Genomic DNA, 27,356 nt, shown 5'->3' with positions numbered 1-27,356 from the left:
CTGTGCAACTTTACACCTCTGACACTTGCTTGTTGCACAAAAGAAGTCACCCACACACAAAATCCTGGCCAAACGTTTGCGGGAAAACATTACAAACCGTGAAAGGAAATTAAATGAAATGAATCTCACCATCGAATCCTATTTGAGCACCAGCAAGTTATATTTTACTGCAACTTTGCCAGCTTAAGGCATGGGAACAAAAGCAACAACCCCATAGGTTGGGCAGTTTTTCATATATTTAAGATACAGTGTGTTAAACAAACAAACAAAAACAAGACAGAGGTGTTTTTTTTAATCATCTCTTACACATGCCAAATTCTGCATGTTGGTGTGCAAGCTCACAATACATTTTTTTAGTGATAAGGTGTTAAATGTTGGCAATAAACATGAACCAAAATTGTCCCGATGTGCGCAGCTTCAATTACAAATCATTCTACAAAAAAAAAAAAAAACAAACAAAAAAAACAAACAAACAAAAAAAAAAACAATTTCTTTTGTAAACACACTGTCATGCCAGTTATTGTCAAAATTGAAAACACACTGCCTAAAAGTAACTGTGTATAACTCGTATTATCAAAACTACTTGTCGTTTATCAAGCTTACTTGATAAACTTGGTCATATGCATTTTTCAGCTCTACGTTGGAAGCATATATTCCAAATAAGAGTAACATTTTCATCTAATGTATGAGGTATTCGGCCAATCACATTGCACTGGATTGCTGGATGGCCAAGCAGGACAGCGCTCCTCATACTTCAGCATCCACAAGTTCCTGAAAGCAAAGAAGGTCAAGGTGCTCCAGGATTGGCCAGCCCAGTCACCAGACATGAACATTATTGAGCATGTCTGGGGTAAGGAAAGATGGAGGAAACATTGCAGAGATGTATGGATGCAGTCATCCAAACTCATGGGAGTCATACACAAAATTCATTCATTTTCCACTGCAGCATGACTTTATATTCTATACTGTTCATTATTTCTGTTAAGTAACAAGACTTTTGTCTAAGCAAAGCCAAAACTTACTGTCCTAATTTAAGGATTAAAATCAAGGCAAAATCATATTTTATTTTGCTAAAATAAGCGTAATCCAGAGGCCTTTGTCTTTTATATAAGCCACTTCTGATACCAAATGATCAACTAAAGTCAAGTTATTATTTTTTATTCCTAAAACTTGAATAGGCCACAAGACTTTTGTCAGGTAGTGATTAATGTCTTTAATAGCTCATTAATTTAAACGAGGATCAATGACAGGAATTTATTGAAGCTGGCATCCCTATTTCCAATGCATAACAGTTTAGGTTGGTTTCTGCCCATCAACGGGCCCTGTGTTTTGATGGAGAGCCTGAAAAAGAAGATGGCTCTGTGAGGTGCGAACCCCTCAACTCTAATACTCCTTCCCTCACATCCAGAAGTCAAGGCTGGGAGGGATAACAAATCACCTCTTCAGTTCCACACTTCTGAATCGCTACTTCTTCATTCTGCTGCAGCAAAACCAAAGCGCCGCTCGCCTTTAATGCAGACCCCACAATCTTGCAGAGGAGGAGAATTACAGATGAAGCTGGCTGCATTTTAAGATGGCATTTTAAAAAAAAAAACACACATCCGGACCAACTGCAGGTAAAGAGGTTCGCAGCGTGGCAGATTACAGAATGTGAAGTACTTGAACACAGTGCTCATCTCTGGAGTGCTCTTTGATTCCCATAATGGAATCAATTATGCTTCAAATGCCAGCCACGGCCAAGAGACTTTTACCCTTCACCTCGACCTGTGCTGCACGGGTCATGTGTGGCTGCATTTACAGTATGACGAGGATGCTTAAAAGTCTATCGCTGGAAACCATAAGGATGTTTATTTGAATGTTCATTTTATGATGCATTTAGAAGAAGAATACTGATGATAAGTCGATTCATATGGCCTCTTTACAATTTTTTATTTATTCTTTTGCCACCTTACTTTGACACCACAGTTAAATGAGGCTGAAAAATATTTTAGAGTGTTAAAAAGATATATATGTGCATAAATAAAATATTCGACACTAGAAAACCCGATAAGTTAAGATAACTCAAACTGTTTGAGGAAACTGATTGTGACAAACCATTTAAGTTTTGAAACCAAATGGTTTAAGTACTGTAAACTTAACGAGGCATATACACCTATATAATTTGTGTTTATATTGAGATATATTTATAGAGTATTATTAGTAACAAACATGTTATCAAACCGATATGAGTTCAAACAACTATATACTGTAGCTAATCAAATGGTATTGCTCGTAACATTGAGTTAACAAAAAAAAAAAAATCATAAATTCTTAACTCATTCAGTAAGAATTTTGTTAGATATAATCAGTTTATGAGTTACCACAAATCTTATTTCATTTAGTGATTTTCACTGTTGGGTTTTACAGTGTACATTTGAATGATGGAACTGCAAAACACATCATAATAGCGTAACAGACATATAATAATATAATTTAACAATAATAATGATATTTAAAGCATTTAAGCATATATTATAAGCATATATTTATATATAATTAACGTTTTGAAATGACATTGACATTTAGAAAACTGAACTATATATTAGGCCTATTTATTATTAATTTATCATTTATGTACAATAATTAAGACATGAAATGAGAAAGTAAAATATAATCAACAACAAAAAAGTAAAAAAAAACTGTTTATTGGCTGTCTTGGCCCTATCACTTTAAAATAACAAACACTGTACATCTCTCTACATTTAGGCTATATTACACTGCTTTATTCATTTATGTATGTGTGTATAAGTATGTAAGTATGTAATGTAAGTATGTCTGTTTATACTTTAATTTTAATTGTCTTATTTCTTTAATTTTACTTTCTAAAATGAATCCTCATTGCACTCAAGTTTACAATAATAAAAAAGCTTGTTAACGAGTTTTCAATGATTAATGAAGGAATTATAATGCTTTGTTTTGTTATTTCATCTTCATTTACTCATAGCAGGGTATTTACAGCTACTGTTTATTTCTATAGTCGCAAACTGGTGTTACACCAAAAAATGTGTTGTTAATCTCTTTGTGCCGCTGCGGCACCACAAGCAGCGGTAACGGTGCTTTTGAAGTGTCACCCACTGTATATATAAGCATACAGTTGAAGTCAGAATTATTAGCCCCGCTGTTTATTTTTTCCCCCGTTTTCTGTTAAACGGATATTAGTTTTATTTTCAACCCATTTCTAAACATGATGGTTTTAATAACTCATTTATAATCACTTTTATTTTATCTTTGTCATGATGACAGTGAATAATATTTGACTAGATATTTTTCAAGACACTTCTATACAGCTTAAAGTGACACTTAATGGCTTAACTAGGTTAATTAGGTTATTTAGGCAGGTTAGGATAATTAGGCAATTTATTGTATGACGATGGTTTGTTCTGTAGATTATCGAAAAAAAAATTGCCTAAAGGGGCTAATAGTTTTGTCCTTAAAATGGTGTTTAAAAAATGAAAAACTGGTTTTATTCTAGTTGAAATAAAACAAATAAGACTTTTTCTAGAAGAAAAAATATTATCAGACATACTGTGAAACTATATATATATATATAAATTATAATAAACATTTTATTTCAGATGTTTGATATGGCAAAACTATGTTATAGTCATATACATGGCAAAATTCACAAATTTAAGACAGGAAATCGAATACATCTTTTATTTTTAGTACTTTTTTCTATTTGATTTTCTGTTCTCATTTTGGTATTTTTACCACGCATGCACATAATCAAAATTATGACACTAAAAAATTGCAGATAACACTTCAAATATTTATGCTAATGCATACATATGATATTTAAATCCTATCATGTCAAATGAGATGAAATATATACCTGATATGGATCACATTTAAAAGGTCATTTAAAAAAAAAAAAAACGCTGAAAATTGCAAGCCCATTGTCGCTAATATAAAACAACTGAAAAGCTAACGATGACAAAAAATAAAAAATAAAGCTTTCCTGTTTCCTTTTCTGTCACTGCTTCTAGAAGCGTTTAGCAGGAGAAAGGATTGAAAATGACGGCATTAGACGAAGCAAGAAAAATCCAAAGAGGACAACAGAAAGCAGGTAGTGAGGCTGAGATAAGAGTGTGTGTGTGTGTGTGTGATTAAACAGGATTGTGTCTGGTCTCTGCGAGTCCCCGGAGAGCGGTTGGTCTCTGCAGGCTGTCACTGAACACATTCTGAAGGCAAAGACTTGTTTAATCCCCGTGGCCCTGCTGAACCTCCCACTGTCTAAAGCTCTTTTCTCTGCCGCCGCTCGCCTTCCTTCCATCGCTTTTGTTCTGAAGCACGCAGCTCTCGTTCTGCAGCAGCAGGTTACCGATCTGCGGCTTTTCTTCAACGCCTTTGACTTATAATAGCCCTATTTACAAGAGATACACAGCGCACGCCAGGGGGGTCCGTTGGCGGAGCGTATTTCTTTATCAGTGGATTTTTTGAGCGAGACATTAGCCAATTTTTACATGTGTTTGAAACAAAGGACTCCTGTGGACTGGCAGCTCTTTTATCTCATTTTTTTTTTTTTTATCTCGCGAGTTCTGAGTAAATCAAAGAAAAGGATGTGAATGAATGTTATCAACCAACGTATATGAAAATGACCACATTTATTGTGAAGTCATACTGTATGTTTTTGCATAGTAATATGTCCTCTCAGTACTTTTACTATCACACCATTGTACCACAAAAGCACATTTATCAGCATGCTAATATTTTAGTTGGTACTGTAGAAATACCATACTTTTGTTTACATTAGTATTATAATATTGTGAATCGGGTATGTATGCATGTAGCATCTTGTTTGTGGATACAGTACAGAAATGTATTAATATATATATTTAACTATTGTAATTTATATTTTTGCATACGATTAACATGATTTTTTTACATTTACCATCAGAAAACAATGCTTTAATATGTTATTACATTTACTGCACAATTTAAAACTTATTACAGAATTATAGCGTATTCAAAGTGATACCTTTGAAGTAGTTATCATGATAATACCTATTTTTGTACATTTGTGTATTAAGCTTAGTAATATTATGTATTTATTACATTAATGGCATTCCCTGTGTGTGTATAGAGTATGATATTATATTATACAACATTATAATATTAATATATACACTCACCGGCCACTTTATTAGGTACACTTGTCCACTTGCCCAATCACATGGCAGCAACTCAATGCATTTAGGCATGTAGACATGGTCAAGACGATCTGCTGCAGTTCAAACCGAGCATCAGTATAGTGAGGAAAGGTGATTTAAATCACTTTGAAAGTGGCATGGTTGTTGGTGCCAGATGGGCCAGTCTGATTATTTCGGAAACTGCTGATCTACAGGGATTTTTCACGCACAACCATTTCTAGGGTTTACAGAGAATGGTCAGAAAAAGATAAAATATCCAAGGAGCGGCAGTTTTGTGTCCTTGTATCAACGGTTGGTGGTGGTAGTGTAATGGTGTGGGGGGAATATTCTCTTGGCACACTTTGGGCCCATTAATACCTATTGAGCATCTTGTCAACACCACAGCCAATATGACCACAGTGTACCCATCTTCTGATGGCTACTTCCAGCTGGACAACACACCGTGTCATAAAGCATGAATAATCTCAGACTGGTTTCTTGCACACGATACTGTAATCAAATGTCCTCCACAGTCACCAGATCCTAATACAATAGAGCACCTTTGGGATGTGGTGGAACGGGAGATTTGCATCCTGGATGTGCAGCTGACACATCTGCAGCAACTGCGTGATGCTATCAGGTCAATATGGACCAAAATTTATAAGGAACATTTTCAGTACCATGTCGAATCTATGCCACTAAGGCAGTTCTGAAGGCAAAAGTGGGTCCAACCCGGTACTAGTGAGGTGTACCTAATAAAGTGGCCGGTGAGTGTATATATAATAATTATTATGCATTCACTCCAATATTAAAATGAGATCATACAAAAGAGAATATTTATCATGGAAATATGATAGTGTAGTAAAACCAGCTTACATTTACTGTAAAATAATAACATATTAAAAGCATATTAAAAGTAATGCCAATTATCACGATAATGCCCATTTTTTTAATATGTTTTTGCATTAAGCTTAGTAAAATGTATGTAATAAACAACAACCATGTATTCTAAGTAAAACCTTTGTAGTAACTGTAATAATGTGTTTAATGTAGTAGTTGTAGAGCACCCAGTTGTGTGGACACAGCATGATATAATACAGTATTTTAGCACATTAATCATGAGATGCAGAGTTTTTGGGCACGCTGTCATTTTAATACTTACATTAACCACATAGTACTAGTAATGCTTAGTACATTTACCATGCTAACACCAGGATTTGTGTACATTTAACCTATTATATACCATTTTATTGTACATTTACTATTGTAATACATTGTTTATTGGTATGACAGCAAGGTAAAATATTGAAATAATGAAATCAGAGAGAAAAAAATGCCGTGAGAGATGAAATTAAATATGAAAGTTGCTGTGTATCCTATTAAACTGCAAAATAAATGTTGATAGAAAACATACAATTGCTCATTTGAAGAATTATAATCTAATAAGTATTCCAAAAAAGTTTAATTCTTACACTATAGTCATGATGCTTACATGACATATGTTATTAGCGTAACCATTATTCATACTTTAATGTAACCATTATTAGCCATTATATATATATATATATATATATATATATATATATATATATATATATATATATATATATAGAGAGAGAGAGAGAGAGAGAGAGAGAGAGAGAGAGAAAGAGAGAAAGAGAGAGAGAGAGGATTATAACGCAATACAGCATTTGCCAGCGTCCACATTTCTCATTCTATCATCACGCTCTCTCGCTTTAACCTTTTAATTTTAATCCTGAGCAATAATTCCATGTTACTCACGCAGTCAAGCCACCATCATTTTTCATCTTTTACTTTCTCTTCAGCAAACATCAATTAACCCCCATTTTCCATGCCGCTGGAGTCTGGCTAGCAGGACTGTCCATTTAAAGAGAAATTGAAAAGCACATGCATTTATTAACTTAATTAGGTTTTCGAGGAGACGCGTACCGCCTTTGATTGCACTGTAATTCAATGAGAAACAGAAATTAAATGTTTGGGAAAACGTGAATGTACTCTGCAATTTTCAAAAATATCATATTTTTTTAAAAATCACGGCAGAGTAAAGTCAACGGGAGCTTTTTAGAAGTGAACACAGGAATGACTGCTTAAGACTTGAGGAGGAAGGGTTTAAAACAGTGATTGACTTTCAGCATCGGGGCATTTCGCCGTCTTCAAACAACACCCGCTTAGCTTTTATCTGTAATTAACAAAGCCAGGGAGTCGATAAGCCTGGTTAGACTATTTATAGGGATGTGCGGTAAAGATTTTTATTTATTTAATAAATCATGTCAGGAAATGCTACTGAGAGAATTCGAGTGCTGTTTGAGCGCTGAACACTCTAAATTCAGTCCAGTTAAACTAAAACTAAATAAATAAATAAACAAACCACAGCATATAATATTTTTACTTATTCCCAACCTTTTGATAGGATAGCATTCGATCATTAAAAAAATGATGTATAAGCTAATAAAGGAACACTTGTTGCATTGTTCCTGTTTGGCTTGATTACAATAATTGAATTTGGCTTCATTACAAGATGCTAATTCTGAAGATCATGCTGTTGTGTTACTGTTTCTCAGAACTTATTTGTCTGATTACATTGAAACAAAAATCAATTTATTAGTATTTTTAAAATCAAATGTAATGCCTTTTTAAATCTACACACAAATACAATAGGTCTGAAATTAAATATGATAATGAGACATAACATTAAATGAAGTGCTACTGTATCTTGGAGCAATTTGTTAGGTGATTTCACAAGATTTGTGATGCATTTATATGTGGACCATAGTTTTTTGCATAAATTTTATAGTAGGGTTGTACGATAGTAACAATAACAATACATTTTTTGGTAATGATAATAAAACAATGTTTTCCTAAGTGTGTCTTGGTTCTTTAGTCAATTTTGGCATGTCACCTACTGGTAAACAGTGCAGTTTTACTATTTTTAGATCCATTTAGCCAATCTCCATGTCTTAGCTTAGCTTAGCATAGCATAAAACATTGAATTGGATTAGGCTAGGGTTGCATGTTTTACCAGTACTATGGTAGTATCTCGAAACTATGGCTTCAAAACTGTAGTTTGTAAACGATAGCATCGTCATTAACAGTCTATCTACAATAGATAATGTTGAAGGTGAAAAAGTGGCTAAAATACTCACACGTTTTTTTGAAAGCCCTTTAAGGTTGCAAGTTTTCTGATGTTTTCTGACGTTTCAAACTCACATGTGAATCGATTTATTTCTGTTCCTCTCAATATGATTTAGTAGCTACAAAAAAGTGACAATCTCTTAAAAAGAACGACTCACAAAGTGAAATTTTTAATTACTTTGGATTGTTACCTGATAAGACTAAAACAAAAAAACAATAGATGAAAAACCTAAAAATAGCAAAATTGAAAAAAAAAAAAAAAATAGCAAATAGAAACATTGAAAGAATTTTTGACCACTTCATCTAGCCTAATTTTGTTGGGAAAATGCTCTTTTGTAACAAATTTCATTTGGTATAATTTGTATCTTTATTTTATTGTATTTTTGTTGGTCAGTTATCTACAAAATAACAAAAACAATAAAATTTAGGTGAAGTGATGTGCAAATAATATTTAATTTTTCAATAATAAGGGAATTAGTTAATTAAATTCAATACTTATTATAACATGTAAAATATGGTATTTCTAAAAAAAAAATTTAAGTTGAGTTATGAATTACAGTATCGCAATACTAATTGGTATCATGATACTTGAACTGGTATAGTATCGTAAGATGAATTAATGGTAGCGCGAAAATCTTAGATTAGACTATTAGCATCTCACTCAAAAAAATGTTGGAGTTTCAATACTTTTCCTATTTCAAGCTTGACTCTTCTGTAATTACATATTTTAAGTCAGATGGAAAATAAAAAGTTCCTATTTTCATGGCCAATATGACTAGGAACTATACTCTCATTCTAGAATAATAATTAAAACTTTAACTGCAGTGGGCGCAATGATATCATGCAGTGTGGGGACTATTTTCAGGCACTTTGTAATATCACTGTTGCAAGCACAACCATGGTATTTATTTATTATTTACATTTTTAGTTTTTTAGCGAGATGCTAATGGTCTAATCCAATTCAGTGATCTATGCTAAGCTAAACTAAAAGTGCTCCCACCAACAGTGTTGCCAGATATACCTGACATTTTTTAGCTCAAAACCCACCCCAACGTACAAAAAAAGCACCCAAAATATTAGAATAATATTTAATTTTAATTGATTTGAATTGAAATTAACCTAGTAATTTGAACTGTCCTAATTTTTAACCACACAGCAACCAACACCAGCAGAAACAGAACCACAACATAACCGGATCACATAGAAACACTGCCCGCTCTCACCCGCACACTGCACTTAATGTTGTGTAGATTACACTACCTATTTGAGTGTTTTACTTTCAAAATAGGGTATAAATTCACCCCATTTAAAAGATAATTAGGTGCTGCTTGTTAATCAGACAACGCTTCTATGTGTGTTCTTGCTGTCAATTGCAGAAAAAATAATAGAAATGTGTCATGAAAACTGCTGCGAGTTTAACTGCAGGCGCTGAGCGATGTACGTGCACGCAAAAGGGAATCAGATTTGTCCAAGAGTCAGGTTGACACAACTTTCCCTCACCTCCTCTTGCAGGTGGGCTCATGCGGTTTGCAGTATGAACTGGTCACTACCAACTGAATAAAGTATGAGCACACAGTTATGTTTTGGTAAATAAGTCGCATGTAAAATTTACGTTTCAAAATCGGCTAAATTTTGTCAACCCGCCAATACCGTTTTTTTTTACCCGCATAAACAAATTCAAAAACCGCCCAATCTGGCAACACTGCCCACCAAACCAGGAAAGGATTCAAACATGAAGTAAAAGTGAGCCTATTTCCAAAAAAAAGTGGTGTGTTCCTTTAAATGCAGACTGAGGTGAAACACAAACACAAACAAGCATTGGTGTAAAGTAATTGAGTAGTTTTTTTTTTTCAGGAATTGTAATTTACTAAGAAGTTTTTTTAAAAATGTGTACTTTTGCTTCATTTTTAGTGCAGTTTCGGTGCTTTTACTGCACTACTTTCCTTCAACAGGCAGTCACTACTTTCTTTTATGCTGTCTATGAGAATTATACAAATCAGTCCAATCAAATCGCACACAGAAGGCAAATCGCATCATACTGAACTACATTAAGACATGCAGCAAACTGTTTGGAAGCATTAAAAGTGTCCGAGAAGATACTTTACACCAAGGGGTGCCCAAACGAGAGCCAATGTCCTGCAGAGTTTAGCTCCAACTTGCTCTTGCCAGAAGCTTTGTAGAATACCTGGTAAAAGTTTGATTCGTTGTCTCCACTGTGTCTAATTGTGGATGGAGCTAAAATCTGCAGGACATTGGCATCAATGATCGTGTTTGGGCACCCCTGCTTTACACGCAATGGACCAGAGACAGTTGTGATTGCATGCCGCTGATGAGAAGATGGCAGATGTTGACTGTATGATGACTGAAATGTCCTTAAATGCACTACAGAATGTTACGTTTACACACACACACAGGCACAAATGACATGTAAACGCATCAACCTTTCCCAGCGTAACACTCACTACTCTTGAGTATTTTTAAAAGGGCTACTTTTTACTAGTACTTTGTGTAATATTTACAGCTGACACTTTGACTCTACTTGGACTACATTTTTGAACTACTAATGGTACTTTTACTTAACAAACTACTATCAAACAAACATTTTAGGCATTACTCATGTGCCAGGAATGCTGGGAGAAGATTATAATCCAACTAAAGCAGGCAGAAGGAGATTGTTTTTATCTTGTTGACTCTCACCTTAGATGAAGAGGTGTCACATTCCTGACAGATCCATCCATAACCTGTTTGTTTGGGCGACTTCTTCAGGGGAGGGTCCAGACAGCCGAAGTGGTAGCAGAGCCGACACTCATCACACCTATGAGGAAAACAGGCAGCGCATTAGCAGCGAGAATACATTAAAATGCAGCTGCGGTGGCGTCGCTCGCTTCACAGAAACACACACACACACACACAATCTGCTGATACTCTGCCAAGAGGCCAGTATGGCCCTAACCAGGCAGGTATGATAGATGGTGACAGAGCCATTTGCTGTCAGGTAACAGATGCTTAATAGATTCAAAACACATTGGCACACAACCTCTCACACGGCCTTGTACAGCCATCATAAAACACGCTGCTCGATTGGTCCTGCTGAAATGAGTTTCAGCTCATCTTGTCGATAAATCTCTATAGGATTTTTATTCCGGAGTCAAGGTGTCAAGAAAGACACTGAGATCCTGTCCTTAGTTATAGGTCTGCTCAAGCACCGTCTCCAGCTATCTGATTTTACATAAACCGTAAAAGACCTCCACCTTGCTTCGATTATTATGCAGTTCTGCTGCAGTCGTGCTGAATATTGGAACTCAAAACCAAATGCAAGATCCTTCAAGGAATTAGGCCTCACCCATATTACTGTAAAACATCTGATAATCGATTGACTCATCAGATATGTCAGTTAATATGGTGAAAAATTTTATTGATAATTATTTGCAAATAATTTTACATACTGTTAAATTTAATTGATGTGATTCCAAGATCTATTGCAAGAAAACAGTAATTATTAATGATTGTAACTGTCGACAAACTTAGTCTAAATAAAAACTAGGAGGACGTGACAAAATCAAATTCTTATATCATATTATAATCCATTCATTCCTTTTCCTTCAGCTTAGTCCCTTATTTATCAGGGGTAGCCACAGCGGAATGAACCGATAACTATTCCATATGTTTTACACTTTCAGCTGCAACCCCTTTTGACAGACTCAAAGGGATGGTTGTGTACTCACTATTCACTCTCCCTCAAGTGATTTCAAAAGAAGATGTTTTGAGCTAAAAACAAAAACAAAAAAAGGCGGAAAACTGTTAACCATAGACATCCATAGAAGCTTACAGGTTTCCAGCTTTCCTCAAAATATCTTCCTTAGTGTTCAATAGAAGAAAGAAAGTCAAACAGGTTTGGAACAAGTGAAGGGAGAGTAAATGATAACAGCATTTTTAGTTTTGGCTGATAACTTTAAGCAAAAAGAGAGATTTTCCTCATAAAAGTTACTCACCACACCTTAAATAATACCTCATTTAAACATGCCACCACAAATCTACAACACCTGGCAACACATTGCACAAATGTACAGTATACACAAAAAGAAGGTTGTAAAAAAAAAAAAAAAAACAATTTGTTCCTTTACTTAAAAAAGTGAGCAAACTCTTTGCCTTAAAAGCAACAAGTTGATTTAATAAAAAAAATAAAAATACATTAGCAAACCAAATTAGAACTGGGTTAATTTAACATACAGTGTGCACATATTTAATTTATTTATTACATTTAAAGCAACATTTTTACTCACTTTGTTTTAAAGTAAAGTCAACAAAATGCTTTTGCTTATACTTTGACAATTGAAATCTACTTTTTTTAGTAATGTTAGGTTGTGTAATACAGTGTAAAAAGTAATTAGTTGACTTTACTTAAAGAGAGTAAACCCGTTGCCCTATAATTCTTAAGTAAACAAAATATGTGCATAATTATTAAAGTTAAGTCAATGGGTTTACAGACTTTAAGAAAATCAACTTGTTGCTTTTAAAGCAAGGGGTTTACTTACTTTTTTAAAGTAACTAATCGCTTTTGCAGTGTACATGCTTCAGTGAATCAAATTTATGGATTAATTTAAATTACATTTATAACATATTTTTAACTGATTAATTTATTAATAAAACCCTTTTCAGTTTTTAGTGTTTTGAGGAATATTTACCTCTGATTAGCCATTTAGGCGACTGTAGGTCAAACTATACAAACAATGTTTCTCTAAAAGTACATCATATCAAAAGATAATACTTAGGTTTTATTCTAATTAGGTTTCAATAAGCCCAAATAGCAAAGAGAAATAAAAATGCATGTAAAAAAAACACCTTGGGCCTTAAGAGGTTAATCCGACTAAAGTCATAATCAAACTAAACAAAAATTGAATAAGGACATGTGGAGTATGGCGATTCGCATTATTGAAGTGCAGTACAGACATGTAAACACTGCAATCAAACTATTACCATCGTATAGGATCTGATGTTTGACACTATTATCTGCACCTACCGAGTCAGTGAAGGACCACAAACACCTGCATCGTGAAATGCGGAGGTTTTTTTTGCCCATACGGCGTGTGGTATCAAATTCCATGAAAACAACACTCTTCCTGCATTTCACACTAGCAACTAATATCTTGTTTGTCACGGGGGACATTCATGAATGACATCCTGACTGAAAGTGAAAGTGCTGAACTGCAGTTAAAGTCAACTAATTAATAATGAAACCAAAAAAATTACATGAAACTCTGGAGGATATGTGGATAGTGTGGTGACGTAAATTGATATATGTGCTGTGACATGTAAAACGGGATCATGAAAGGAACATTTAAATAGCAACTCATGTAAACACCTTAATCTCATTATGTCTTATTCAGATTAAGGCAAATAATTAGATTACTGATGTCCATGTAAACACAGTCATTGTAAATTTCAAAATTAACAATGGGATGAACCATTATAGGGGTGGACAAATGTATATTTATAAGATTGCTTAATGATTAATATTTAAGGGACAGATTAGAGAAACTTATTTCTCACTACTAAAGTGCTGACCCTCCTTACATCTAGTTTTGCCATCCTTCAGGAGGTATTAAGCATTAATTAGGGGAGTCAATCCCCTCCAAACCCTCCTCTAATTCGCACCCATGCTGTGTGTGTTATTACAATAGAAAAACTACCTTGGTTCCAATCGGTTTTGTTCTTTCTCAAATCATGCTGGAAAGCTTGATTGATCATGTTGATTATCTGAAAGATTCAGCCTCGAATTGATAAGGTAATAAAGGCGTAATATTGCTAGCACACAGCTTGAGGTACTTGGCTAAAATCACAATGCACTGGACTACTGGCCAATCAGAGCCCGGTGTGTTTCCAAAAGGCAGAGAATATAACGCTTTTATTTTTTATTTTTTTTCAAAGCTTAACCTTGTAAACACAAAAGAATATAGTTTTTTGCAACATCACATGACCTCTCTATAAAAACAGCTCTAAAAATATAGACACACCATGCATTCATGAGTCTGTCGCAATACGAACAAATGAATAAAGTTATCTCTCATTTAACATTCATGCGGTGCATCGGCTGAAGACCCACATGCCCTTCACCCAGCAGTCCATGCTCTCCTCTCCTTCCTGTCCATAATTAACTAATTATGTTGTAATCAATATAGTAGATTCTGATTTGGCAATGTAAATCAGATAAGAGCCGGCGAGGTCAGTGGGCTCAATCCCCGTCCCCGTCTCCATTACGAGATGAGGGGCACATTGGTCTTATCAGTGAACCCACAGAATGAGGCGACAGGGACAGACGCCGTATTTTTGTCTGCCTGGAGAACGAATGGGAACTTTTACACAGAGGCAGGGTTGTTCTTGGTGTCACCGAACCCAAGACGGTGTGACGTGGAAGCCCTTTTCAAACACAGGCCCATCATAGACTTCAAATGCTAATTAAAGGCCTGGACAAGGTTGCGGCTCAGTGCTAATGAGCAGAGAGTCTCATGCCGAAGACACACGAACACCTTCTGTCAACACCGAACGGGTTTAATACCACATATAATGGCTAACCCAATCGCATTCATGTAGATTTCTGGTCATTAGCACTGCGTCTCATTGGGAGAGTGCGAAAAGGTCAAACACACTCGCAATTTCGGCTTTATTAACCGCATTTATTAGGGAAATATGACGATAGAAATGGCCAAAACTAGTGCATATTAATGTTCAACAGGTTTACACGCCATTTAGAGTTTGATTGAAGATCAAAATGCCACTTGCAAAGCCTGATGGTCATATACAAAGAGGTAAAACCATAACTAAAACTATATAAAAAGATATACAGTATAATGGCACATTTCAAGCTTTATGGCGTTGCCACTGCAAGTCGCTCGTAGTGTGAATGAGGCTTAAAACTTAAGTTTCCACGTTTATTCAAATATAAAACAACAACATTTGAATGAAACAATACACAAAAGATTTCTTAAGTAGATTAATGTTCAAAAAAATGCCAAACAACTATGATGAACAACAGCTAACAATTCTCCATTAATGTTAACATTAAGGTTCTCAAATAATGATAAAATAATATTTCAACCAATATCTAGTTTATCTGTTTTAATCCGGAATAAAATGCAAACATTTGAAGATTAAATATCCCGTTTAGACTTTAAACATTAAAGAATTCGAACCAAATATCAAACAGAAAATGATGAATGCAAGAGAGATTTCAGGTCATTAGCAGTGGGAGAGTGCACAAATGTCAAACACACTTCTTATTTCTGCTTTATTAACCACATTTAGTAAGGCAATATGATGACACCAACAGCAAACACTGAGATTCAACAGGTTTACACGCCATTAAGAGTTTGACTGAAGATCAAAAAGCCAAGAGCGAATCCGCAGAGTCAAACTGCACATTTCACACTGTTTCTCATCAAGCAGCCAAATAAACTTCCCCTGTCCTCTGGGAAACACTTCAAGGTGCCTTTGCGCTTGGGAGCGAGTCGATTCTCACCTGTGGTTATCATGCCAAGCCATGATTTTCCCTGACGGAGCGGCTAAAGGGCAGTCAAAGACAAACCCAGCCAACAATTCCCAACAGATCAAACCCAGTCTGGAACCTGGAATCCTTTGTGTAACATGTTTGTAGGCCTATACATAAACATCTGTAGACATAAGCAGATTTTTTAACCCTTCAGTAGCTGTTTCCATCCAAAAATACGAATTAAATGTATGCGCAAAACTGGAATATCATAAAGACGTGCAAATAAAGAGAACAAAATCTTCACTTCCTGATTAACTGATGCCAAATATCAACAGTAAAAACGGAATTTGCTGCAGTAGGAGAAGCTGCGTGAATCATTTCTTCATTTAATAAACGACTTGCGCCTCAGAAGACAATGCCGACACGCAATGAACGTGTGGTGGTGTTTGAAGGTGTGAGAGATGGAGCACCAACTCTCCTGACAGTTCTAATTAGTAATATAATACACTAATACTCAGTTGATTAAGGTGTTTTAGAGTTACCAAAACAACATTTCAGATGTTTTACAACGTGCCCTGCTGGTTTATCCAGTCACACACATTGTTATCATCACATGATCTCTACTGACAAAATCACATGATGTTTTTTTAATGCACATACTGGAATTTGTTCGGTAAAAGTGTTTCCATCGTAGTTTATTTGCATCTTTTCTTATTGAATAAAAGGTTTATCTGACTCTGAGTTATCAGCATACGTTTTTATGCGCATTTGAAAAAAATGTAAGCGTTTCCATTAACCATTTTTATGCACATGAACAAAAACATAGGTGGATGGAAACAGCTATTGAGTCTGTTTAATTACTTATATCTAAATGTGTGTAAATGTAAATTTATTCACTTTTTACATTAATATCAGTAATATTGTTGAATAATATGCAAACGTTTATATGATTTACGTACACAAAAAAAATAGCATTTCTTTATATTTTATTATTCATGTTTTTCTTATTTTTATGTTTATTTATGCTTTTGAATTGCATTATGGATTTTTAATCTTTCCTCCAACAACTATTAACCTTGAGAAGTTTGAAAAGATGACTATTATGAACATTTTTAAGAGTTTAAAGTGATATATTGTGTGAGTTGGTGTTGTATATTACTGTGCAAAAATGTTGTAATAAACTGCCAGTTAATTTTTTGCTATTTTACAGACTTATTTCTCTATAAACTATTTCTTTTACATCATATTTCAAAGTCACTTTGTTGAACTGTAGAGTTTTTTTTAAACATCAAAAGTCAATAAAGCAGAGATCAACATCCCATAATGCAATTTACAACTTTGAATAAATTGTGACTTGGAAAATCAAATATCTTTTTTTGTACAGTGTTCTGTATTTATGTCAATATATTCTATGACTTTTACTAAACAAATGTTTCTAATCAGTTATGACATTCTCAAAATCATTCTGCAATAATCCAAAGATTTTGTACAAAATTCAGCAGAGAAACAGCAAAAAAAATAAATAAAAAATCAGCAGATTCTGTCTGGCCATAATATGGGTTTGACTCATTGCTACAAGTGAAGCTACTGTCATTTCTAATGTCAAACAAAGTAGTAAACTGTAGTTTACCTCTTCAAAAAGGCATTTTGTTTGATTAAATATGTTCAAAAGAAGACAATAGCATTTTAAATTAGGAAATATTATGGATGAAAGATTTTTGGGTTAACACTTTAGTTTAAGTAACAATTCACACCATTTACTACTGTCTTCTTACCTGCCAATTACTAAGGTATAAACTGCATATTAGCACTTATAAAGTAGGATCTCATTTTAAATCCATAATCCCTATACCCCAACTACTATCTTATTAATAAGCAGCAAATTAATAGTAAAAAGTACATCAACATACTGTAGCAGAACTTTGGGCATGTTATAGACACTTTATATATGCATGCTGTCTATTCTAATTTGTACTCTTGTGACTTAAAGTAGTAGTAATGATCTAGTAAAGGAAACAACCGGTCCAAAACAGCTCTATTACACAGAAAACCAAGGTGGTTACATCAAAGCTGGCTTACCTCAATAAGCTAAAAACCTATAACCATTGACTTCCATGGTAGCAAAAACAGTAAATTGTCACAGATATCCAACATTTTTTAAAATATCTACAGTATAATATTATATTTGAGTCATAAAACTGTGTAATAGTCTTCTTAATACACTAAAGGGTTTTCTACAAATGTGTATTCCAATGAGTGACCTATATAAAAATAAAAATCCTGCTTTAAATGTCAGTTGTATGAAAACATTCATGTTTAATAAAGTAAACCACACTAACGCTACACTTCTAGTTAGGTGAGATAAGCAAAAATAAAAAAATGTGTTAATTTCCCTTGGCAAACACAGACACACACCTCATCTCTTTATTCAACACAAGAGTGAAGCAGTAGTCAATTCACAAGCTCATTTAAACGCTGCATACTGCTCGTGCCTCAGCATGCACGCTTTCTTCCTGTTTCTAATCCATATATTTATTGTGACAGAGCAATGAGAAAATGGCTTGCCCTCGGCGACAGACTGTCAACTCGAAGCTGCCTCCATTACATGATCCTCCTCTGAAGAGAGAGAGAGCGGCTAAAGGGGAAGAAAAAAAAAAATCCCGCACAGACAGATTCCTACAGTTTTGCTCACATCCCATTATACCTTGCAATAACGGCTGCCTTTCACTCGTTAGTGGAATAGTTAACGAGAACGAATGCCCTTCTGTTTTATTATTTTGCACATAAAAGAGCTGTTAAATGAGCCAGACAGCTAACATGAACTACGCTGGCTTCAGACTGGATGAAACGTGTGGCTTTTAAGAACAGCGTAATCACTCAGTGTGGCTATTTTTTAATCGAATTAGCTATTTTGCTAATGTGATCTAATGAAATTAAATAGAATCCTATTTTTATTTTCAATTAAAGCAATAATTCAGGTTCAAAACATGATAAGAGTAATGTGTATACAATATAGGGGTGGGCGCTCAATCGAAAAGTAATCGAAATCATCATTCAGAATCTACAGTCGATCTACATTTTTCAGGTACATTTTTTTAATTACTTTCCAAAACGTGTGTGGAGTCACATGACCCCACTCTGTTAAGGCCGAATTATACTTATTTTATGGTTTATACTTATTATAACATTATACTTCTGCCAAAAGCATGAGTACAGTCCAGCACAGCCTTCCCATACCCGCATACATCACAGCGACACGTAATGCAAGATTTGTGATTGGTCGGTGACGATGGTGGACTGGCAGAGAGCCACGTTTTAGGCAACGCATGTTTTAATTTCAGTTGTTCAGCGTTGGTGTTTCATAAATAATCATAGATAGCAGATAGCGTGTGTTTACTTTATTCATTTATTCATTCATTTTCTTGTCGGCTTAGTCCCCTTATCAATCCGGGGTAGCCACAGAAGAATGAACCGCCAACTTATCCAGCATGTTTTTACGCAGCGGATGCCCTTCCAGCCGCAACCCATCTAAAGTGTGTTTACTTCAATTATTTAATTTTATTTTATTTAATTATTGTAATTATATAAGCATACTTATACTTATATAAAACTTTTCAGTGAACTATGAAGGCAAAAACACAAAATAAATAAATCAAACAATCATTTATTAATCGTAATTGAGTTAAAATGTTCAATAATCGGGATTTTGATTTTACGCCAATTTGCCCAGCCCTAATATAATAACACAACTCTAACACAAAGCTTGCATTTTTATGAAAGCACTTCATTTATGATTGTAGCTAGTGTGGCAGTGCCAATAGTCATGAGGGCATGCATGTTAACGATCGTCACCTGTGTGCACCACCTGTCTTGAGTCTCTCTGGAGAAGACGGGAGTTGACCAGACCTTTTGCTTTGCTTTCAGTTTGGTGACGAGTTGCTCTCTGCTTGTTTGTTATGTTGATTTTCATTCTTAAAATTATTGAAAGTTCGTTGGTTATCCGCCTCCTTCCTGATGAACAGGGGGCCATCAACCTTATTACAACGATTTTAAACTATAATAAAAAGATTTTTGCATTATTAATATAACCAGACATATTATTTGCATAGTGTGCCTATAGTTAAATTAAAAAACGGACAACGGCAAACTAGGTTTTTGCAGCATTACAGGTCACAATATTTTGTTGTCATGTAACAAAGTTGAGAAATTGTACAAAACATTGCATACCACAAAAACATTTTTATTTACAATCAATAAAATCATTAAATCATGCATATTGCATTATGTGGCTATACTTTTCTGTGGAATTTTAGTTTATTATTAATTTTTTTTTTTTTGCTCGTTCAAACTAATTTAAAATGAGCTGAAACAACACAATTCTTGAGATTTCATTTGGACAATTTTTATTATGTTCAATCCACATAAATTTGTTAAAAGTTTTAAGTTAACTTAATTTGTGTTTTGACAACATGAATGAATTGTGTGGAACATTTTGACAGTGTATAATTATTAATAATTAATTAATTAATAATTATTTTTGCTGCTTGTTCAAACTATGTATTAAAAATAAGTTGAAGCAACACAATTGTTGAAGTTTTGGAACAACTTATTTGTTTTATGTTCATTCCACTAATTTAATCGATTTGAGTTAGGACAACATAAAGGAACTGCGTGAAACCCAGCACTTATTCAACATAAGGTCACTAATTGAACATTTATCGCTTAAGTCTTAGTAAGACGGTAATAATTCCAATAACAATTGTATATTGTTTGCATTGCTTGTCTATACTTCTGAAAGGGTGTTTTTGCAGCATTACAGAATTTAGACAAGTCAGAATTATTAGCACTCCTTTAATTTTTTTTTTCTTTTTTAAATATTTCCTAAATGATGTTTAAAAGAGCAAGGGAATGTTCACAGTATGTCTGATAATATCTTTCCTTCTTATTTGTTTTATTTCTGCTAGAATAAAAGCAGTTTTAAACTTTTTAAAACTATTTTAAGGTCAAAAATATTAGCCCCTTTAAGCTATTTTTTTTTTTTTTGCTGATTGTCCACAGAACAAACCATCATTATACAATAATTTGCCTAATTACTCTAACCTGCCTAGTTAACCTAATTAACCTAGTTAAGCTTTTAAATGTCACTTTAAGCTGTATAGAAGTGTCTTGAAAAATATCTAGTCAAATATTATTTACTGTCATCATGGCAAAGATAAAACAAATCAGTTATTAGAAATAAGTTATTAAAATTATTATGTTTAGAAATGTGCTGAATTTTTTTTCTCTGTTAAACAGAAATTGGGGGAAAAATAAACAGGGGGATAATAATTCAGGGGGGGTTAATAATTCTAACTTGAATTGTATATACATTTAAACACAAAAAGTGAGTGATCCCCCTCCCCCCAACGAAATTTTTTTAACATGCATGCAGTTTGCCTTGTGTAGCTGTTCTTTTGACCCTACTATAATGTGCAATGCGGTGGCGAGTATGTTTTAAAACAAATGTATCCAATTCAGTTGATTATACTGAAGAAGAAAAAAACAGATTCATTGGATTTACTGCATTTTAAAGGTAAGTGGTTGCAAACGTTTTAAATGGTCTGAATTTAAACTAATTCCGTGGAACTTTACTAAATTGAATTTGTTTAAATTCAGCCCAAATAAATTGTTTACAACCACTTACAGTACCTTTCAAAATTAGTAAATACTATGATTTTGTTTCAGTGCATTAGAGAAATGACATGAAGTATAATAAACGGTAGAAAACGATCGGCTCTACAAACAAGTGTGCTCATGACTATTTACAAAAAGTAGAATGATATAATAAGAAAATATCAGTTTGTAAATGAGACCTGTAAATGAGTCTCGAGCCAAAAAAAGATTCCAATAACTGCTCCAGCTTGTACATGAAAAATAAGCGCTCAAAAAAATAATTTGCTGCCCGTTCAAACTTAATAAACAATTCTTAATAACTTAATTGTTTAATGTTTAATCCACGTACAAGTTAACTTATTTGATTTGTTTTGGAACATGTAGAATGTATGGAACCCAGCATTTTTATAGTGAGGTTAATACTACTGAAATATTATTCTATTGAAACATTACAGAGTCACACTGTTACATTGAAACTAAGTTGTAAAATGTAGAATACCACACTAAAATCATGTTAACACACTTGCTGTTGGCTGTTAACATCTAATACTGTTCATTTTTTAAAAATACTTGGCTCCATTTACCTCCACTCTAAGTGACAAAGCAGGTTTTTTTTTCCCCAAGAGAAAAGAATGGAAAAGTGGGAATTAATTTAGGTACTAATCAACATTACACTACAAATCCTACTGATCTAAAACTACACAAACAACAAATTATCCAGAAAGTTCAATCTACTGTAATACTTCACACCATCCAAGGTGAAAACCCCCCAAAACAAACAAAAAAGATCAAAATGATGACAAGCACAATTACAAATGTAACCAGGAGTGTGCGTTTCTTTTGTCTAAGCAGACTTTAGGATGGGTTAAGAGCACAAACACACACATATAGAGGGGCTGAGCAGGCATATCTGCACAGCAAAGGGGAATTTAAATCACCTCCAGGCTTCCTCATGAAAAGAAGACAAATGACCAGGAGTGCGTGTGCGCTGCGCTAATGAGCACACGGCTATTGTTGCACACAGTTGCCGATTGATTTCATATGAATCCCTCGCTCGGGCAAATAAAGAAAGAGTGAGAGACTCCTCTCGCCTCCTGCGGGGGGGGAAAGTTTAGGACCTGCGGCAGCCACGGGAGGCCTGCGTTTTATTAGCAGAGCGCGCCCCCGTTCACCATTTACTTCTTTAATTACTTTGCCTTAATGAACCTTTTGTAGCGTTTGTTGTGTATCACGCTTTAACATCTTTGAATTAAAACACTGCTCAGCGATGCAGACCCGGGCAGACAGACAGGCCCGTGATTATGCTTAATTGGAATTCAAATTGACAATGGCCAATCATCATAGGCGGTTCAACAGGAAGTAACCTTTGGAAATGAATATATATCGCTTTAATTTCTCTTTCGTGCGCAGGCAGGTGAATGAAGAAATAAAGCAGCGCGTCTTCCTGCTGAGAACAAATCTATCTTATGTATATACCAAATAATAGATCTCTTTGTGTGTGTTTCGCTATTAAAGCTGTGATGAATTGCTACAACTTGGTTTGATGTCTTGTTTCTGGGGAAAACAGGAGACGGTTGTTTCCTTATTGCTTGGTTCTAACATAATATCTGGCTGCTGTTGCTTTCTGAAGGGATCATGGGCAGCAATGCTAAATGCATATATTAAAATACAATTAATCATATCATTGTGCAGATTTAAGAAAGTAAAATGTGCAGGCTTATAAAGACAGAAGGATCACACTTTATAATAAGATTTGATTAGTTAATGTATTTAATAACATGAACTAATTATGAACAATACTTGAACATAGAGATGTACAATTAATCGAAAAAAGATCGCGATCTCGATTCGACCCCCTAGACAAGTGGTCACCAAACTTGTTCCTTGAGCGCCGGTGTCCTGCAGATTTTAGCTCCAACCCTAATCAAACACACCTGAACCAGCTAATCAAGGACTTACTTGGTATACTTGAAACATCCAGGCAGGTGTGTTGAGGCAAGTTGGAGCTAAACCCTAAACACCGGACACCGGCCCTCCAGGACCGAGATTGGTGACCCCTGCCCTAGACGATCTTAATCCAGCATTTCTACGATTCTGCCAATCTTATTTTCAAGTTAAGGAGAGAAGAAATGGCGGCCGCACAAGTCTTCACATTGTTTTACACACGTTGTTCAGCAACGTGGACACCAATGGTGTTGAAAGAGTCGCATACTGTATTTATAAGGTATAATTCACCCAAAAACGCCATTTCTGTCTTCATGTAATGATGAATTTGCGGCCACGAAATCACACGTGGCGTGAGCTGCTGACAGTGAGCTGTTACCACAGAGAGGGCAGGCGCACGCCTGTGAATAAAGTCTACTTTAGTGAACAGAACCTGCATAGGCTGTGAATAACAGGTACTAGAGTTTTTAATAATGTTCAGTTTGTGCAACAGAGTGATTGTCTGAGAGCCGCGCGGGAAGTATGAACCGCTCTTAGCAGTGAAAATGAAACCAAAAGCATGCACAACATTTGAATAATCATGGCATTATAGTGTTATGATTAGGCTACAACAAGAATTTGACATGCTTTTTAATTTCTTAGCGAACACAAAGTGTTGTGCATGAGAATAAACAGTAGACCTACAAATAATATTAATATAGTTTTTTTAACATATTTTTGAGAAATAACAAAAATAGCCCAGAAAAAATCATGAGAAAATCGTGATCTTTATTTTAAGCAAAAAAAAAAATCCAGATTGTCATTTTAGCCAGAACCGTGCAGCTCTACTTGAACAGCATGTATTAATCACACTTCAACATTTACTAATGCTTTATTACCATCCAAATTTATGCTTGTTAACATTAGTTAATGCACTGTGAGTTTACAATACAGTAACAATAATGCGTATACAATAATCAAACATTCCATGACTGAAAAAAAGCTTATATTTTAACAAAAACACTTTAATTATGATTTTTAATTGTGCTTTTCTGCTAGTGTATTGCACATTAATAATTTAATCAAGCTTATAATTTTCCCAATGCTGTTACTGTATAGTTAAAAATGATGAAGTTACTTTATCATCCCAGTTCACACTATGTCAACAAAGTAGTAAAATTCAATATTTCCTTTTTTCTAATAAATTATTTGATCACATATATTGTTTGCATTATTTAGACAAACTCTCTACAAATAATCAAATTCCCTAATCTATTGCTCATTGTTTGTTCATGTTAGTATATGCATTAACTAACATTAAGTAATACAAACTTATAAGGAAGAAATCAATTCCCATTAAACAATTATTATTTAATAAGGATGCATACAAAATGACAGAAAATAATATTATTGTGTGTGTAGCTTGTATTCCTGGCTTTGGGGGTTTTGCAATACGAGAACATTTTGACTTTATGGGGACTTTTCTTTTTTCTTTTGTCTCCATGAGGAAAATGGTTTACAAATTACACAGAATTAAGTATTTTCAAAATGTAAAAGTGCAAGTTCTGTACAATATAAACATAATTACTTTTGCGGGAAGTCCCTATAAAGAGAGCTGTACAGAAATAAATGAAATAACAAAAACATTAAAGAAAACAATTCAAATAGAAAACAGTTTTTGTAAATGCTAAAACCTTTTGTACATTATTTCATTCACAACAAATAGTCATAATCTTCAAGTCATATCTTCTGTACTGACTAGTAAAGCACGATGCAAAAACAACCTTTTGTAACTTGTTTTTCTCCAAATGTATATATAAAAAACTTAAATCAAGAAACATTTTCTAGAAAAGCTAAACATATTGTCTTGTTTTCAGAAATAATAAGTCAAAATTAAGCCATTTATTTTCTTAAAACAAGCAAAATAATCTGCCAATGATCTGCTGAGTCACAGCCAAGTGTTGGAACTCTTTGTTGCTTGGTGCTAAGACTCATATTTACATGTTAATGTCTCAGAAACTAAAGAGGTGCTTACTGATTTTCGCCGTAGCTCTATTTCTAATGCTACTACTACTAGTATAAACAGTTTCGTTGTTGTAACAGTGACTGAGCATAGATTTGTAGGCACCATTCTGGATGATAAACTGAACTTCGAGGCCAACACACAAGTTTTTGGAGATGTGTTGTTGTTGATTGGATGTGTGTTGGATTGAAGGAAAATTAAGACCTGATTAAAACAGTTTAGACCAACAAGATAATCTTTTAGTGAATTTAATACTTTTTAAGGCCTAAAATTTTGTTTTTGAAATGTAGGATGTGTAGGAAATGTAGGACTTTTTAAGACCCCATATGAAGTCAAAAATCTGGCAGTTTTCCTTTTTAACCTCATGTTCATAATTGTTCAAAATATTAGTTTCAACATGCATTCAAATACGCATTTCAGTGTTTGAAAAAGAAAACTAGATTGGCACTTGATGTAAAAATCTGGAGCAAAGCCAGCCAAAGCACTGATTAGTAAAAACTGATTGAATGCCAAGTCAGCCTGATTTTTCCAACAAAGGCTCATTCTGAAAATCTAGCCCTAAATACATTTCTGGAGATCGTGAATGATCTCACCAGAAGAACATATGGCTGCATTTCGTCTTTAAAATGAACGCTACATGGTGGTATGACGCCGTTCCTTTTTAATGCAGCTGACCGCGTACCACCACATGGACAGCTTTCCCGTTGTTACCAGTTTGCTCAGTAGCTCACCATGTACGTTGGCGAACTTGAGATGCAGAGAGGAGAAGACTATGAAGACTGGGTTTGAGTCAGGCAGTGAACGGTATCAGAAAGCATGTTGAATAAAACAGAAGCCAAAACTAAATTAAACAAGTAAATAACAGGGTGAGAATGTGGTAAAATCTGAAAAAGTGGTAAAAATCAGGCTAGGGCTTTTTTTTTCTGGATTGCTGTTTAAAACTGTTGGTTGGGGTTAGGAAAATGGGTGGGCAGGTCAATCTGTGCTTTTAAAAAACACTATTGGTTGGGTTTAGGGGAGGAGGAGGGTGGGTCATTCGATTAGTTGGTCAGTCAATCAGTCGACAGCGGCTTCTGGCCGATTTAAACAAGAACAGCAGGCACGAATGGCTCTTGTGAGAGAAATTTAAGATCTCAAAAAGCATAAACAGCAGCCTCTTGTGAATTCACAAAAACAAAAACTGGTATAAAAAAAAAAAAAAGGAAAGTAGCTCCTGAGATGTATTTAGCATTCTCCAGAAATGTATATAGCGGTACGTTTTCAGAATGAGCCTGGGTAGGATTTCTACTCATCAACACGAAAATGACTAAATCTACAGTGAACTTCAGAAAGACAGAATCTGCTAAAAAACAAAACTGCTCCACATGAGAAGTTTCGAGAGAGTTTCTGCTCCACAGGGTGAAGCCTTCCTTCACATTTCCAGCAACACGCATGCGCCAACTGCTATCTGCTCCGCACACTGCCCTTCTGGACCCCGTCACAAAGTCCTTGATGTTATCAAAGCAATTTGGGTCTGCTTTAATCATTGGGAAAATTGAGCTGCTCGTTTCTCTCCTCCCCTCCAACTTTCTCCTCCGATCTCGGACGGAATCCAATCACTCATAAGAGCGTCTATTGATTGATGTAATCTTATTGGGATGTGAGGTGAGGGGAAAAACACGATTGATTGCTTTTGTCTGTGACACATGTTGCTCCGGGCTAGTGATGCGTATCCTCTTTCATCTACTGTTTAATCTCTAAGAGCAGTTCTTAGAGACCCCCGGCACGCTCAGCCCCCCCCATCAGGGTCTCGCTGGTTTTTTGGTGCAGGGTTAAAGCCCGGTGGCTCTGTTGCTTGATCTCTTCTCATCCTACCACTTAGAACTCTATTTCAGCTCCTTTTAAAGGCTGATCCGGTCAGCTGAGTTGGAGACGGAAGGCTTTGGTCTACACAGCCCGGTGATTATAGAGA

At 34.8% G+C, this 27,356-nt stretch overlaps 1 protein-coding gene and 1 long non-coding RNA gene across 8 annotated transcripts in view; one reads left to right on the top strand and one right to left on the bottom strand.

The window, feature by feature from the left end:
• LOC137488540 (uncharacterized) overlaps positions 1 to 6,573 on the top strand; it is a 66,273-nt gene extending 59,700 nt beyond the window's left edge. The window contains exon 4 of one of the 2 annotated variants that reach the window (XR_015517136.2): positions 4,026 to 6,573. This is a non-coding gene — a long non-coding RNA (uncharacterized LOC137488540). The remainder of the gene's footprint in view (positions 1 to 4,025) is intronic. The other variant, XR_015517127.2, reaches the window with a different exon arrangement.
• phf14 (PHD finger protein 14) overlaps positions 1 to 27,356 on the bottom strand; it is a 159,210-nt gene that overhangs the window by 23,412 nt on the left and 108,442 nt on the right. For all 6 annotated transcript variants that reach the window (XM_087294431.2, XM_087294435.2, XM_087294434.2 and 3 more), the window contains 1 exon segment: positions 11,019 to 11,136. In XM_087294431.2, the coding sequence (XP_087150557.2) occupies positions 11,019 to 11,136 (118 nt within the window).

The sequence above is a fragment of the Danio rerio genome, chromosome 19, assembly GCF_052040795.2.
Source record: "Danio rerio strain M-AB ecotype USA chromosome 19, GRCz13ab, whole genome shotgun sequence".
Classification (NCBI taxonomy): domain Eukaryota; kingdom Metazoa; phylum Chordata; class Actinopteri; order Cypriniformes; family Danionidae; genus Danio; species Danio rerio.
The sequence above is the reverse complement of the archived record's forward strand: the minus strand, read 5'-3'. Positions and strand labels throughout refer to the sequence as shown.